The 18,306-nt window shown below is 42.3% G+C and overlaps 2 protein-coding genes across 3 annotated transcripts in view; both read left to right on the top strand.

Moving 5' to 3' along the window:
• Positions 1-18,306, top strand: part of sorcs2 (sortilin-related VPS10 domain containing receptor 2) — a 445,201-nt gene that overhangs the window by 237,461 nt on the left and 189,434 nt on the right. The window lies entirely within an intron of this gene.
• On the top strand, positions 1,407-15,885 carry LOC133606803 (uncharacterized). Its single transcript, XM_061961145.2, has 2 exons — positions 1,407-2,452; positions 12,081-15,885. Exon 1 carries the CDS (start codon positions 1,672-1,674, stop codon positions 2,437-2,439), a length of 768 nt encoding a protein of 255 aa, XP_061817129.2. The 5' UTR covers positions 1,407-1,671; the 3' UTR covers positions 2,440-2,452; positions 12,081-15,885.

Genomic DNA, 18,306 nt, shown 5'->3' with positions numbered 1-18,306 from the left:
ACTTTGAACAGCTCGCGCAGAATCTGTGGTCACCTGATAACCTCTTCACGCAGGAGAGGGGGGCATAGCAGAAAAGAAAAGACATGGCAGGTCAACTTGCTCGGGGGGCCAAATTTAGAGGAACAAATGTGTCTGGGGGCCGGTATATCTATCTAATTATATATATATATATATATATATATATATATATATATATATTTGTATGTATATTTGTATGTATATATATATTTGTATGTATGTATGCATGTGTATGTATATATGTATGTATATGTATTAGGGGTGTGAGAAAAAATCGATTCGAATTTGAATCGCGACTCTCACGTTGTGCGATTCAGAAACGATTATCATTTTTAAAAAATCGATTTTTTTTTATTTTACACTCAGAACTGCAATAAACAGAGCAATTGAGAGGAACACAAACACGACACAGAACAAACCAAAAGTAGTGAAACAAAAATTAATATTATCAACAACAGTATCAATATTAGTTACAATTTCAACATAGCAGTGATTAAAAATCCCTCATTGACATTATCATTAGACATTTATAAAAAAAAAATTAAAAAAATGAACAATAGTGTCACAGTGGCTTACACTTGCATCGCATCTCATAAGCTTGACAACACACTGTCCAATATTTTCACAAAGATAAAATAAGTCATATTTTTGGTTAATTTAATAGTTAAAACAAATTTACATTATTGCAATCAGTTGATAAAACATTGTCCTTTACAATTTTAAAAGCTTTTTACAAAAATCTACTACTCTGCTTGCACGTCAGCAGACTGGGGTAGATTCTGCTGAAATCCTATGTATTGAATGAATAGAGAATCCTTTTGAATCGGGAAAAAAATCGTTTTTGAATCGAGAATCGTGTTGAATTGAAAAAAAAAAATCGATTTTGAATTGAATCGTGACCCCAAGAATCGATATTGAATCGAATCGTGGGACACCCAAAGATTCACAGCCCTAATATATATATATATATATATATATATATATATATATATATATATATATATATATATAGTCAAGGTTTTTGTGGTTAATCCGTTGTACAGTGCTCAATACCGGGGTAGAGCGGAATATACGTTAGGTCAGGAAAAAACACAGAGGCTATATCAACCCTACAAGCCTGTTTAGCAGGATTTTTTCCCCCCTGACCTAACGTGTGTGTGTGTGTGTGTGTGTGCATGTGTATATATATATATATATATATATATATATATATATATATATAAAATCTGTGAAAATCTACTATGCAGTATGTGTGCGTGGGTCGTATTTTTAGGAACACTAATACAAAACCTCACATTCATGTCTGATTGAATGCTAAAAACGTTATGACAGACCGCCTTAAAAAACGGAATGGAATTGTAAATTTTTTTTACAGAATGAGACACCCAGAATGTTCATGAACATAAAGGATGTGGGATTTGCAATATTAACTGAGAGAGTTTGGAGGCGTCAGAGAGTTTGGATGATGCGTCAGTAATGCTGTAGTCTCGCGAGAGAGAGCGTACGTGACGCGGGAAAAAAAAATAGAATCAAGTGGCACACTCAGCTACCAAACAATTCTGATTCATTCAGAAAATAAAGCAAATAAAACTTAAATATCAAAATCTGGAGGCACTTGAAGGCTACATCGAAGAGTGCTACGATCGTCTCGTCATGGGGAAGCCATCTAAGACGCCAACGTCTAAAAGAAGCCGCCCGGAGGACTCACCTGGCCATGTGTCACCACCGGGCACAAACTTCACCGACATCCTGGATTCCATCGACAAAAGGCTGACTTGTTTGGATGGCCGCCTCGCACTTGTCGAGGTGCTCCACAAGGAATTCCAAGCCATCCGAGAGAGTTTGGAATTCGGACAACAGCAGGTAATTTCTCTCACCAAGGAGAACGCCGCTCTTCGTGAGTCCGTAAAATCCCTCACCGACGGAGTGACGCAACTCACTCGAGAAAGCAGGAGCATGAAGGAGACGATGTTGGACCTCCAGGCGAGAAGCATGAGGGACAATCTGGTCTTCGCGGGAATACCGGAAAAGACCGAGGAAGATCCAGAGGAAACCATCAAGTCCTTCATGGAACACCAGCTCAAGCTTCCAGCGGACACCATCAGGAACATCACCTTCCATCACGTCCACCGGCTTGGAGCCAAAAAGCCGGAGAACAGGAGGCCGAGACCCATCGTGGCCAAATTCGAACACTTCAAGCAGAAGGAGTGGGTGAGGAACCAGGGCCGAGAGCTGAAAGGATCCAACTTCAGCATCAACGACCAGTTTCCAAAGGAAATTCTCGACAGGCGCCGCCATCTGTTCCCGCTTCGCAAGAAGTTTATCACCGAAGGATGCCGTGCAGTCATCGCGGTGGATAAACTTTTCATCAACGGCCAACTTTACCGTGATCCAGAAGCCACGCCGTGGCTGTATTATTAGCGTCTGAAACACGGTAAATGTTGTATTTTTTTTTGTTTTGTTATTCCATTATGCTTCAATCCCTCTCTTTTTTTCCCCCCTCTTGCTCACAATACACCTGTGCGTCACATAGCGCTCACGTAAACACCATACGCTCTCTCTCTCTCTTTCTTTCGGTAAACCAACATGTTTACTATTTTACTTTCTTGTTTTCCTTTTTATGTCACTTATTTCACTACCTGTTTAATCCACCACTTTCTTCTTTTCTTTTTATTTTATGCTTTTTGTTTTGTTTTTCTCTTTCTATTTCTCCACCTGTTGTGTGCCCCCTTGTTGTCATCAGCATTTACACTCACAGCTAATACATGCACAACTATACACACTCTGCACACCTACATATATGCATGATAGGTTTACATTTAGATACAGACATGCATTATTTACACATAAAGTACACACATACATCCACACACTTAGTTACAGTCTAGTTTAGTATGTCCACTATACAGTTTGTCACTTGGAATGTGCGTGGTGTCGGGTCAAAGGAAAAAAATATAAAAATTCTTAATCATTTGAAGAGCATGCAAGCAGACATTGCTTTACTACAAGAGACTCACCTCTCCAAGTCCGATACCTCAAAACTGCATTCATCGCAATACCCACACACATACCTTGCTAGTTACAACTCCAAACAGAGAGGCGTAGCCATTCTCATAAGTAGAAAGGTCAACTTTACAGTCCATAACTCCATTACTGACATAGAGGGAAGATACATCATTCTTAATATTTCTGTTGACGGGAGAAACTTATGTATCGCCAACATTTATGGTCCAAATGTTGATGACCCCTCCTTTTTTCACACTTTCTTCTCTTCACTTTCTCCTCACTCAAACCACTGCTTGATTCTAGGAGGGGACCTCAACTTAGTATTTAATCCAAATATAGATCGGTCCAGAGTGACTGGGAGTCACCGTGAGTCTCAGTCAGTGGTAATACTTAAGCAATATATGAAGGATTATGGTCTTTGCGATGCCTGGCGTTCTTATCACCGCACTCTTAGGGAATACACTTATTTTTCTCCAGTTCACCACTCATTCTCTCACATTGATTACCTTTTAACTAGTAGCTCGGTGGCAGAGGGGTTAGTGCATCTGCCTCACAATACGAAGGTCCTGAGTAGTCTTGGGTTCAATCCCGGGCTCGGGATCTTTCTGTGTGGAGTTTGCATGTCCTCCCCGTGACTGCGTGGGTTCCCTCCGGGTACTCCGGCTTCCTCCCACCTCCAAAGACATGCACCTGGGGATAAGTTGATTGGCAACACTAAATTGGCCCCAGTGTGTGGATGTGAGTGTGAATGTTGTCTGTTTATCTGTGTTGGCCCTGCGATGAGGTGGCGACTTGTCCAGGGTGTACCCCGCCTTCCGCCCGATTGTAGCTGAAATAGGCTCCAGCGCCCCCCGCGACCCCAAAGGGAATAAGCGGTAGAAAATGGATGGATGGATAGTAGCTCAATTTTATCTGACATCTCAAACATTCACATCCATCCTATCATCATCAGTGACCATGCCCCTGTCTCACTTTCCCTCACCAACAAAACTATCACTGCACCTATCAAACAATGGAAACTTAATACATCATTACTAAAGGACCCAGACTTCCTAAACTATTTTGAGAAAGAATGGACAGATTTTTTAGATTTTAATGATCAACCAGAAATCACGGCGTGCGTTCTCTGGGAGACGGCAAAAGTAGTTATGCGAGGAAAAATTATTTCTTATTCATCATACAAGAAAAAAAAGGAACGTTTACTAGAGCAGGAACTTGAAAATGAAATAAAAATATTAGAATTAGCTTATGCGAATTCACAACATGATCACATTCTGAACAAACTGAGAAAACTCAAATTAGATTTAAGAGAAATAATTGATAAGAAAAGTCAATTCCTGCTCCAGAGATTACGCTTAGAAAAATTTGAACATGACAATAAACCAAGCAAATATTTGGCTAACCAACTAAAATTAAACAAAGAAAAAAACTCTATACCATCCATCAAGGATTCAGCTGGGAACATTACACACGTTCCTGAGGAAATTAACTCCATCTTTAGAGACTTTTACAGAAACTTGTATACACCCCAGATTGACCCATCTCTTTCAGACATTGAGACATTTCTCAATGGTATAGACTAAATTGAATACAAGGCAGGTATCAAATTTATATCTTGCTATTTCTGTAGGCGAACTACACGATGCTCTTCAACAGATGCCAAACAATAAAGCACCAGGGCCTGATGGGTTCCCTGTGGAGTTCTACAAAACATTCTGGTCACTGCTAGCTCCGATATTTACGAAAATGGCTTTAGAGATTAAAGAAAACTCATTCCTTCCTCCAAATATGAACTCTGCCACGATCAGTCTCTTGCTAAAACCTGATAAAGACCCAACACTTCCATCCAGTTACCGGCCAATCTCCCTGATTAATGCTGATCTTAAAATTATCTGCAAAGTATTAGCTCAAAGATTAGAAAAAGTCACTCCATATATAGTACATCCTGATCAAACAGGTTTCATCAAAGAGAGACAATCGTCCAACAATGTTCGCCGTCTACTCAATGTGATAGACTATTCTGTTATTCATAATCTAAAAACAGCTGTTGTTTCATTAGATGCTGAAAAAGCATTTGATAGAGTGAACTGGAATTTTCTTCTAGCTACTCTACAGAAATTTGGATTTGGAGACTCATTTATAGAATGGATTAAGGTCCTATATAGTTTTCCTACAGCTTCGGTTAGAACGAACAGCCAAATATCTCCAAGGTTTAATCTTATGAGGGGCACAAGGCAAGGGTGTCCACTTTCTCCGTCACTGTTTGCTATATTTATTGAACCTCTTGCAACCGCTATTCGACAGCATGCAAATATTAAAGGCATCCATACCGCAACCGTTCATCATAAAATAAGCCTTTATGCTGATGATGTATTACTTTTCTTACAAAATCCACATTCTTCTCTTCAAGATACAATCTCACTTATCAATAAATTCAGTTCTATTTCAGATTACTCCATCAACTGGTCCAAATCTACTGTGTTACCAATTAATTTTGACTTTCAGAGCACCTCATCGATTCCACTGCATAAAGGGAACATTAAATACCTGGGAATCAATATTTCCTCCACATTGTCAGATCTGAATCGCTTGAATTACTCCCCAATCTTAAAATCTATTGAGGATGATCTGGCGCGTTGGAAAACACTGCCAATCTCACTTATGGGAAGGGTTTCTACTGTGAAAATGATGGTCTTGCCTAGGGTTAATTATCTATTTTCAATGATTCCAACCAAACCTTCTCAAATCTGGTTTAAGACTAGACTAGACCCACACATCAATCAGTTTCTTTGGAAGAGTAAACCAGCACGAATCAGCCTTAAAACTTTACAAAAACCCAAAGAACATGGGGGTCTAGAACTCCCAAACTTTTCCTATTATTTCCTTGCAAATAAACTACAATATATATTAAAATGGATCAATCCCACTTTATTAGATAGTTTATGGTTAGAGATTGAACAATCACTTAGCCAGGAGATCCCAATTTCTAACTTGCCCTTTATTAGCCAAATTCTCCGAAAACACAACTGCTTTAAATGTATTAATATACGCACTACCTTAACAGCTTGGTGGGAGTTTTTGAAAATAACTGGGTCCCCGCTCACTCCATGCCAATTTACGCCTATTTGGAATAATCCTGATTTTCTTTTAAACAAGAAGCCATTGAACTTTCCAACATGGTATGATAAGGGAGTCGGATGCCTTGGGATATCATCAATGCAAACAGTTTTATCTCTTTTAAAAGTTTAATAACACAATATGCAATCAATCCTAATAAATTTCTAGAATATATACAAATCAAATCTGTAATCAGCGCAAGATTCAACAAAACAACATGGGAAAGTAATCCTACGACCGTTAAATTCTTCAAAACATCTGCCCCCAAAGCTTTATCCAAATTATATGCTCTCTTATCAAAAATAGATAACACAATAAGTATTCCAACTTCTAAATGGCACTCAGACGTATCAACAAGCTGTGACCCAGAATTCTGGAAACAAATATGCCTCAATACTACTCGTTTGATTAAGAATACAAATGTACGACTGATTCAGCTCAAAATACTTTACAGAATACATTACACCGGTCTAAGAATGTATAAAATGGGTTTAGCTGACTCTAACATCTGTGTACACTGCTCAGATAATAAGATAGATAATTACTTGCATTCAATGTGGTCCTGTGCTCCCGTGAGTAACTTTTGGCTTGGAGTGTGCGAGAACCTATCATTAGCGTTAGAGATTCCTATTCCCATCTCCCCCGCACTCTGCCTGTTGGGTGATCTCTCCGCAACTGATCTTGATATAAACAAAACATACCTCCTTATAAATGCTTTAGGCATCGCCAAGAAAACTATTCTCATAAATTGGAAATCAAAAAATAATTTATGTATAAACCTTTACAAAAACATTTTATTAGATTATGTAGTTATGGAAAGAATGTCTGCTGAATCAAAACAACAACTGACAGAATTCCGATCTCTTTGGGCACCGCTAATTAATTTTCTGACCTGACTCCCTTGGGGGCCGGGGCTGGGGCTCTGTCCCGGGGGTCTTGCTCCGTGGGTGGGGGGTCCTGGGTTCCGGGGGGGCCGTGTGCCGCGGGGTCGGGTGGGCCTGGGGTGTGTTTCCTGGTTCCGGCCTGGCGGGCCGATCCGTGGGTGGTCTGGTGGCTGGGGGTGGGTGGGGGTGTCTGGGCGGGTGTTGGGGTGCGGGTGGGGCTGTGGGCGGCCGCCTTGGGTTGGTTGGGGGGGCTGTCCCTCCCATGGGTGGTTGGGCGGGGGGTTGCGCCCGTGGGGCTGGGGTCTTGCCGCTGTCGGGCGGGGGTCGGCTCATGCCCCTCTGGCTCCGGGTGTCCGTGGGCTTCCTCCTTCCCCTGGGGCGCGGGGCGGGGTCTGCCCGGGGTCGCCCTGCGCTGCGGCTGTGCGGGCCTGCCTGGTGCCGGGTTGGGGGGGGCCTGCTTGCCTCCCTTGTTGGGGCCCCGGCGGTGCTGCCCGACTGCCCTGCGGGAGTCCCCCTCCTGTGTTTTACTCCGCCCTTATTTTTTTATTAATTTTATTTATTTATTTAAATTTATTCTATATATATATATATATATATATATATATATATATATATATATATATATATATATATATATATATATATATATATGTATATGTATGTATATGTATGTGTATATATGTATATGTATATATATATGTATGTATGTATGTATGTATGTGTATATATATATGTATATTAGTATATATATATATATATATATATATATATATATATATATATATATATATATATATATATATATATATATATATTTTTTTTTTTTTTTATCTATTTAATATATTTAACTTATTCTGTTAAATTATATATGGGTACGCGTGTATGTGGGTGTGTGTATGTTTGTATATATGTGTGGTGAAATCTGTGTGTATGTATGTAGGTACATATGTATGTGTCGCTGCCCCGGTGTGCATTGCTGATCGCGGCGCCGGGTCTGCTGAGGTGCCGTGGCATGCCGGCTGTGGGCGCAGGGCTGGGCCCTTATGGCTTTTTGCCGGATGGGATGCCTGGTGGGTGGTGGGCGGGGGGGGCCTGGACGTGCGGGAAGGGCTGCGGGGTTTGGTGGCGTTGGGCACTGTTGGCGACCAGGCCTCTTGTTTATTTTTATTTATTTTATTTTATTTAAAGGGTTTATTTTTATTTTATTTTATTTTTTTCTTTTCTTTCTATTTTTTTTATTTTTTATTTTTTATTTTTTATTTTTTTTGTGTTGTGTATGTATGTGTTTGTGTATATGTGGGCTTATGTATATGTGTGTGGGTGTATTAATGTGTATATATGTGTGGATGTGTATGTGTATATGTATATGTATATGCATGCGTGTGTATATGTGTGTATGTGTATGTATATGTATATGCATATATGTATGTATATGTGTATGTGTGTATATATGTGTGTATGTATGTGTATATGAATGTGTAGGTGTGTGCATGGGTGTGGATGTCCGGTGGCTCAATTGGCCTGGCTGTGGATGAGTTGGGGTAGGTGGGTTGGTGGCCTCGGTGGTAGCCGAGGGTGTGCGTTGTTGTGGTTTACAGGGTCGGTCGCTTTTTTGTTTTGGTTTTGGCGGCCGCGGGTGTTTGCACTGCGGACGGGCGGTGGTGGTGATGGTTGCTGCGGTGATACCAGCGGTTGGCATCGCTGTGTTGGGTTGGAGTGGTTAGGGGACTGTGGCTGGTGTCTGTGCGCTTGTGGGGTTGTGGGGATGGCTGGCGTTGGCTTGCCGGCTGGTTTGGGGGCTGGCGTGCGGACGGGATGCATTGGCTTCTTCCCCCGTTGGGGGGCTCCTTCCCCTGGCCGGGACCCGTATAGGCACGTTGCTGTGTGGATGGCCGGGATGCGGTGTTTGCATTGGGCGTGGGGGCTGTGCAGTTTTTCTGCGTTTGGTTGCCGGTATGGGCTCTGCAGGGTTGGGTTGGGGCGGGCGGGGGATGGCTTTGTTTGGCGGGGGGAGGGCTCGCGTGGCGTCACGTTAAAGTGGTCTGGTGTGGGTCACGGGCTGTGGCGGAGGGTGGCGGCCTCCTGGCCGTAGTTCCTGGTTGTCGGCCGCGTGGACTGGGGGGATGTCCGGGCCCTCTACTCCTCCTACTTATAGCGCACACAGTCACCCATATATAGGACTTTGGGGATTGTCCTGCGGGGAGGCATGGCGGGGGGTTGAGGATGCCTCCAATGGGGCTCCAGTCCTCCTGTCTTGTCCCCTGCTCGTCCATCTCTCAATCTTAGCTGCATATTAGACACTTAGGATTTGGGGGGCTTGGCTTGGTTGGGACCCACCATGACCTTGATGTCCCCCAATTTTAATCGCATTATTAGTTCCCACAAGCATACATATCTCACTCACGCTACAGTACACACATCAATAGGGACTGGAGGTCGGCTGTAACGGCTGACCTCCTAATTTTAACTACACAGTAGACACTCTGGGGGCCTTGTACACATGCATGGGGGGATTGGGGTTCGGCGCACCCCTCATTGCCTCGTCGGCCGGCGGGGACTGCGGTCTGGTGGCCTGCCAGGCTTTTATTCATTTATTATTGTTATATTTATTTTTTATTTTTTATGTATTTATTATTTTTATTTTTATTATTTATTTATTTTTATTTTATTTTATTTTTTAAATTTTTTTTTTTTTTTAAATCTTATTATTTATTTGTGTGTGGCGTCGCGCGGGTCTCACTTCCTGTTGGGTGGGGTCCGTGCCCGTGTGGCCCGACCTTGCGCTGTGGGGTCTCTGTTGGTGACTTGATGTGGTGGCGGCGCAGCCCCCGTGTCTGGTCTGGATGCTGTGTCTCGGTTGTTTGGGCGGTGGTGTGTTTGTGCGGGTTTGGGTTGGGGTGGGGGGCCTTTTGGTTGGGGGGGGGGGGGGGGGGTGTTGGTGTCTCTTGTTTACGTGTTGGCGTTCGGGCTGACTGGCGGGCTGGCGCCGGCTGGTCTCCGTGGTCCTGGTGGCGTGTGGTTGCTGGTCGCAGTTTTTTTTTGATCGCTTTGATTTGATTGGCTGGTGCTGGCTGTCTGGGGTTATTGCGGCTGCTGTTTCTGCTGCCATTTGTTTGTGGTGTGGGCGCCCGTGGCTGCTGGGTCTGGTGCAAGGGTGTGGCTGATGTTGTAACTGGTGGCAGCGCGCGCGCGTGATGGCAGTCGGGGCTGACGAACTGTGTATATGTATGTATATGTGTGTGTATGTATGTATGTATATATATATGTGTATGTGTACATATGTGTATGTATATGTATATATGTGTATGTGTGGGTATGTATACATGTATGTGTGTATGTGTATGTATATATGTATGTATGTATGTATATTTCTGGGGGTACGCTCTGGGCCTGCCTGTCAGACGGGGGTCGACGCCTCAGGCTACTGCATCCGAACTGCGTGTCTGGAGCTCCTGGGTCCCGCTGTCCATCCCTTCCGGGTGCCCGTCTTGGTTGGGGCCTGTTGGGCCTAGTCCCAGCGTCCATTGTGGTAGCTTGGTGCTGCAAGGTATTCCGAGGTGCTGCGAGTCGGCCAGTTGCTGGGGTAGTGACCTTGTTTGTCAGCATGTCTGTGATCTTCTTTTAATTCTTTTTTTAAATTTATTTATTTATTTATTTTTATTTTTTAATATATTTTATTAATATTATTTTTTAATTTTTTTCCCCTCCCTCAGGGGGGGTCTTGGCGGGGCGGTTGCTGGTTGTTCCATCTCCATCGTTGGGGTCCCTGCGGGTGGGGTGGGTGGTTCCCGTGGCCCTGTGCCTGGGTGGTCCTGCGGCGGCCGATTTGGGTGGGGTGGCCGGGGGCTGGCCTCGCCGCGCTCTCCGGGGGTGGGGGCCCGGTTGCCGGTGGGGCGGGGGCGGTCTTGCCGTCCGGTTGCGGGGAGTCTCTGGGTCCCTCGGGCGGGGCGTCTCGCCTTTCTGCCCGTGTGGGGTGTGGCTGTCCCCTGCTTTTCTCGTGCCCTGTCCTCTGCCGGGTGCGTCTGTCTGCGGCCTGCTGCTGGCCCTTGTGGGCGGTACGGTGGGCCGGGCTCTGGGGTTCCTGTCGCTGGCCGGCTTGGCTGCGTTGGGGCGGTGGTCCCTGGTTCCCTGGGCACCACGCCTCCTGTTTGTGGGTTGGGCTCTCGGGGGTGATGGGGCCGTGCTCTGGCTCCCACGCACTCTGGGAGTCGAATGTATTGTACATGCAAATTCACATATGCTCACATACGTACATAGGTACCTACGCTCCCACATACATACACAAATACAGTACATATTTACCTACCTAATGTTCGTACATCCACACGCACATTCAATATACAAACATACACATACACATACTGTACATATACATTCACTGTACAAACACATATACACATTCTGTACATATACATTCATTGTACAAACACATATACACATTCTGTACATATACAAGTACATATGCATACTTACACTCATGCACATAATCACGTTTCATCAAACATATATTAACGTTGTTGCCCTAGGGTAAACTGGGTGTAACACATGGCACACTGACAAAGCTTAACCTATTGTGACTATAACAATCTACAAGGTTAATGTAGGTTGCTTCTCTTTCTCCCCCTCCATTTTTCTGCATTCTTTCGTATCTCAAGTTATCATTACGTATATGTATTGTTGCATTTAAACAACTGTATTGTTGATAATAAAGGTAAATTATTGGTATTGTTCATTATCAATAGCGCTATTTCTATTGGTATTTGTATTGATCCATTTGTAGTGTAATAATGCTCATTGTCATTTCTGTATTATTTTTTATTTTTCGCTAACTGCTTATTTGCTATTACTTTTACCATCATATTTGTACATGTCATATTTGCTGATGTTGCTCTATTGTTGTTGTTGTTGTTGTTTGCTGTTGTTGTTTTTGTCTCTCTGTCTAATCCCCCTCTTGTCCCCACAATTTCCCCCTCTGTCTTCTTTTTTTTTCTCTTTCTATCCCCTCCTGCTCTGGCCCGGCTGCACTAAATGATAATATAAATACATTTAATAAAGTCAAATACAAATAAGGCAACAAGAGAAGTATCCTACACTTCTCTTTTGTAAAGTAAATCTGAACAGCCGACATGGGCATCTACATCAACTATATGATTTGCCTGAGAAGCTGGACAGGACACAAAAAAAAAAAAAAATACAATATTAACTATGAACGATAAATAACTGAATATTAACAACATATGAATGTCACACCGCCTCTCGATTGAAATCAAAATGTAAGTTAAAATGTAACAAACACAGCAAAATATGAACATGAAGGGTAAAAAAACACCTACAATCTGATATATTTGATAAATCACTAAGCTTTAGAACTTTGTTGTAAATATCTCCTTACGCGTCTGTCCCTGACACCCGCATTTCAGGCTGGCCACTCTGGAAACACGGCCAGACTGGAAACCCACACTACTTGGTGCCTGGTCTGAGTTGCTGTGACTTAGATGAAAGTCAAATATAAATAAACATAGAAAGTCTAACTACTGTGAATGCTCCACTTAACGCCTTTATTCAAATAAGTCTCATAGTTGCCAAGTGCGTAATCTGCAAAAGCTTCTGGCAAAACACTACGGCTTTGGTCCACTGGCGCTGCCAAAATCAACCAAAACTGATAATTGTACCAAAATTGGTACTTTTGAAGTGCTTAGCTGGAAGTAGGATCCAAAAGCAGAAACAGACTGTATGTTAGGATTTGGTGGAGTGGATCCCAAGGATGCAGAGACGTGTTGTGTACAATTGTTCTTCCTTTTATTTAGGAGGAAGCACAAAGTAACAAAACAAAGGTGATGGTAGATAACACACAAAACTAAAAGCGCTAGACAAGGCTAGGAAAAATACTTCATGAAAGAAGTTAATATAAGGACAAAGTACAAACAAAAAACGCTAGACAAGGCTAGGAAAACATACTTCATGAAAGAAGTTAATATAAGGACAAAGTACAAACTAAAAACGCTAGACAAGGCTAGGAAAAATACAGGCAAACCTTAGATGAATGGTACACGATGAACTAGTGAGTTCTCTGGCAATATCAACAGGTTTGCAAGCAGTGACAAAGTTCCGGCGCTCACAGGCCGTCAGCAGCCAGGTTAAATAGGCTGCTTCTAATCTACGTCAGGTGTGTGCTGCTGCCTTGCGCCAGCTGCACTCCATACTGTGGACGAGAGAGAGAGTGAACATGGTGTGCAGACAACAACAGAACTGAGCAAGGAAATTTCAGATTACCACAGTACCCCCCCTTCAACGGACGCCTCCTGGCGGCCTACCTGGCTTGTCTGGGAATCGAATGTAAAAATCCTTGATCAAGTCTTTGTCAATAATAAGCGATCTTGAAATCCATGACCGCTCCTCCGGGCCGTACCCCTCCCAGTCTACCAGGTATTGGAATCCCCTGCCCCTTCTTCTCACATCCAAGATGGTGTTTACTGTAAACGCTGGGTGACCCTCAACCAGCCTGGGTGGAGGAGGCGGTACCTCAGGAGGACTGAGCGGGCTGGATGCGACAGGCTTGATGCGAGACACGTGAAAGACAGGATGGCATTTGAGAGATCTTGGGAGACGGAGCTTGACTGCAACACGGTTGATGATCTTGATAATGGGGAATGGTCCAATGAACCTGGGAGCCAGTTTCCTAGAGTCGGTGGCCAATGGTAGGTCCCGGGACGACAACCAGACCTTCTGTCCCAACTGGTAGTGTGGGGCTGGTGTGCGATGGCGGTTGGCTAAGAGTTGGTTCCTGACCGTTCTCTCCAATTTTTTGTTGAGGTGGATGCTTCTGATTCAGGTGTAGGGGCCGTACTCTCCCAGCAATCTACCACCGACCAGAAGTTGCACCCCTGTGCTTTCTTCTCTCGTCGCCTATCCCCTGCTGAAAAAAATTATGACATTGGCAACAGGGAGCTTCTGGCGGTCATCTTGGCCCTTCAGGAGTGGAGACATTGGCTGGAAGGGGCGGAGCTACCATTCATCATCTTCACGGACCACAAGAACCTGTCCTACTTAAGGACCGCACAGAGACTGAACCCCCGCCAAGCCAGGTGGGCACTTTGTATACGTTTTAAAACAATATTTACGAAGAAAAACCGCTAGGTAAAAATAGAACAAAAACAAAGTACAGCTTAAAATGGGCAATGCCACCAGAATAGGGATGATCAGCAAAGGAACAGAAGCAGGCCTGCAACCCAGAGTACTTGCAACAGTTCAAGGAATAATAGGCCAACAACCAGGACAAGTGATGCAGGAGGAGCGTGTTGGCATGATTACAATCCTGGCAGCAAGTCTAAAGGAGGCCAAATGATAAGTGTGTGCAGGTGTGCTCCAGTGGCTCCGCCCCCAAAACGCCAAGGACAGGTACAGCAACAGAAAGCAGACAGGCAACACACAACACATGAACCTGTACTAGAAAAATTAAAACATAAAAATTCCAATAAAAAATCATTTTTACGGAATTTGAACTGAATAGAGTTTGAAATAAATCAATTATAAAAATAAAACAATGATTAAATAATGAATTCAACAAAATGGAATACAATCCACAACAAATTACAAGCCCCAAAACCAGTGAAGTTAGCACGTTGTGTAAATCGTAAATAAAAACAGAATACAATGATTTGCGAATAATTTTCAACCTATATTCAATTGAATAGACTGCAAAAACAAGATATTTAATGTTCGAACTGGAAAACTTTATTTTTTGCAAATATTAGCTCATTTGGAATTTGATGCCTGCAACATGTTTCAAAAAAGCTGGCACAAGGGGAAAAAAAGACTGAGAAAGTTAAGGAATGCTTATCAACAAAACAGGCTGATTGGGAACAGGTGGGTGCCATGATTGGGTACAAAAGCAGCTTCCATGAAATACTCAGTCATTCACAAACAAGGATGGGGTGAGGCTCACCACTTTGTGAACAAATGCTTGAGCAAATTGTGGAACAACATGGAACAACATTTCTCAACGAGTTATTGCAAGGAATCTAGGGATTTCACCATCTAAGGTCTGTAATATCATCAAGAGGTTCAGAGAATCTGGAGAAATCCCTGCATGTGACATTGAATGCCCATGACTTTCGATCTTTCAGGCGGTACTGCATCAAAAACCGACATCAGTGTAGGGCTGGGCGATATGGCCTTTTATTAATATCTCGATATTTTTGGGCCATGTCACGATACACGATATATATCGCGATATTTTGCCTTAGCCTTGAATAAATACTCGATGCATATAATCACAGCAGTATATGATGATTTTATGCGTCTACATTAAAACATTATTGTTCATACTGCATTAATATATGCTCATTTTAAACTTTCATGCAGAGAGGGAAACCACAACTAAGTCAATTTACCAAAAGTGTATTTATTAAACAGTTATTAAGCAGTGGCACAAACATTCATGTCATTTCAAAACAGAAAGTGCAAGATTGTCAGAGACATTTTAAAACAAGCTATGAGTGCACTTTTGTGCATGATGTCACTAAGATGACATATCAAAACAACACTCAATTAAAGTGCACTTTTTGTACAGAACGCCACTACAATAGTTTAAAACAAATAAAGTGCGCTTTTGTGCATGATGTCTCACAAGATATTTCAATAAGTGTCAAATAAAAATGAGCTGCATAATAGGAAATCAAATAGCAGTGCTGCTACTTTTTGTAGCAACGCTTTTGCCACATAATTGTTCAACATATTCCCGCTTGAAGCCAAACCACCGCCAGACGATGGACCCCGTGCTGTTTTTCTTGGGAATTAATTCTTCCTTCATTTGTTACCAGATTGTCACCTTCTCTCTCTCGTATTACCACTCGCAACGCACCGTTAGCATCACAGCTAATGTTACCCATGTAGCTACCTCTCTGCTCGGGGAGGGCGTGTGACGTTGCACACGTGACGTATGTAAGAAGGTGCGCTTATTTATGTCTCTGTGAGAAGGAGAGACAAGAAAGAGTGGGAAACGCATGCAGTGTAATGCCCGCAGCTAAAAGCAACTGCGTGAGAACATATACTCGAATATCACGATATAGTCATTTTCTATATCGCACAGACACAAACCCGCGATATATCGAGTATATCGGTAAATCGCCCAGCCCTACATCAGTGTGTAAAGGATATCACCACATGGGTTCAAGAACACTTCAAAAAAGCACTGTCAGTAACTACAGTCCATCGCTACATCTATAAGTGCAAGTTCAAACTCTACTATGCAAAGCCAAAGCCAGTTATCAACAACACCCAGAAACGCTCGGCCCGAGCTCATGCAAAGTGTACACAACGTGCCAACTTCACTGGTTTTGGGTTTTGTATTGCTGCAAAACTAGCAGTAAAACAGAACCTAGAAAATATGCCAAGATATGTTCTTGTGTAAGCAGCTTCCTGAGACCCTTATTTTGTTGAAAGTCATTTCCCTCCACAACTTTACAAAAAATAAACATGTACACAATACTGATGGCCAGCTCTCCCAGTTGTCTCTCGTTTGGCAGGAAAGCTTGTGGAACTGTGAACGAGGAGAAGTGAGCGATAAAAAGCAAAATCCGAAACTGGAAAATGTATATTTTTTCTTCCGAGCTCTCTCTCTCTCTCTCTCTGTGTGTGTGTGTGTGTGTGTGTGTGTGTGTGTGTGTGTGTGTGTGTGTGTGTGTGTGTGTGTGTGTGTGTGTGTGTGTGTGTGTGTGTGTGTGTGTGTGTGTGTGTGTGTGTGTGTAGCATTGCATATAAATTGATAAATTTGCCAGGCTGTACTTGCAACGGCAGCCCAAAAGACACCGAGAATTAGACATGGTCTCTCTTATTTCATGGTGTATGTGTGCGTGTGTAGCGTGCGCATGTTTCTGCTTTTAAATGGGATGTCAAAAGCCACTTGCCCTTCATCGCTCAGTGACCTGTGAGCTTAGAGGTTTGTGTGAATAAATGACGGTTATTAACGTTGGTCATAGTCTTTTAGACATGTCTTGGGACGGACTCAATTAATCAATTAGATGTTCCATCAAGACTTTTCCCCCATCCACAAAAGTCAGATACATCAAGGTTTGAAAATCTTCTACAAAAGTATAAATGCATGTTTGATTTTTAAAATGATCTTACTTAGTAGTTGGTGTGGCTGGCTTATAATGCTGACTGAGCTGTTTGATTCCTACCTCTATTACTGCAAACTCAATCGTTTTATTAATTTGTTCCAACCGCCATCAAATTCCTGGACAAAGCAGCTTCAGCCTAAAGGTTGAGCAATATTTCTTTACAGTGTTTTTATTATGGTGATCTTTTAGCATATTTATTTTAGTGTAGTGCATAGTATGTCATTTCCACTCATGTATGTATTAGTGGTGCCTAATGTTTTGGTATATGTGCAATACTGTTATGTGTTTGTTGTTGAGATAGAATGCCTGTCGATGTACAGTATTATTGCTGTTGAAGGGAGCCTATTATGCAAAAACATTTTTTCTTACCTACCGGTACCTGTTTTTGTGTATTCGGGTCCGGTCTGGGGGCATATACATATATATGTATAGATGTATATGTATGTATGTATATATGTATATAAATATACATACATATATACATATCCATCCATCCATCCATATACACATATACATATATATATATATATATATATATATATGTGTGTGTGTATGTGAGCTGTGAAAATCTGCTGTACAGTATGTGTGCTGGGGTCCTATTTTTAGGAACACTAATACAAAACCTCACAATAATGTCTGATTGAATGCTAAAAGAGTTGACAGACCGCCTTAAAAAACTGAATGGAATTGTAATTTATTTTACTGAATGAGACACCCAGAATGTACATGAAAATAAAGAATGTGGGATTTACAATATTAACTACGAACGATAAAACACTGAATATTGACTACATATGAACGTCACACCCCCTTTTGATCGACATATTTTACCATTAAGCGAAACACAACAAAAAATGCAACAAACACATTAAAATATGAACGCGAAGGGTAAAAAAAAAAAACCCACCTACAATCTGATATATCTGATGTATCACTAAGTTTTAGAACTTTGTTGTAAAAATCTCCTTCCGCGTCTGTCAGGCTGACACTCTGTGGAAACGCTCCGCACCCACACTGCTTGGTGCCTCCTCTGAGCCGCTGTGATGTAGATGACCATAGTAACTAATTAGAATACCATAGTAACTAGTATATCATGCAAAAGCACAGATTCCAACCATTGAAATACTTTGTATAGTTCAAGACTTACGGTAATTTGAAAA

Source organism: Nerophis lumbriciformis, linkage group LG05 (assembly GCF_033978685.3).
Source record: "Nerophis lumbriciformis linkage group LG05, RoL_Nlum_v2.1, whole genome shotgun sequence".
NCBI classification, from domain to species: domain Eukaryota; kingdom Metazoa; phylum Chordata; class Actinopteri; order Syngnathiformes; family Syngnathidae; genus Nerophis; species Nerophis lumbriciformis.
This window is presented reverse-complemented; position numbering and strand designations above follow the sequence as displayed.

Bases quoted from the DNA above. Each gene is read 5' to 3' on its own strand.
- LOC133606803 (XM_061961145.2), top strand. From the start codon at position 1,672: ATGGGGAAGCCATCTAAGACGCCAACGTCTAAAAGAAGCCGCCCGGAG.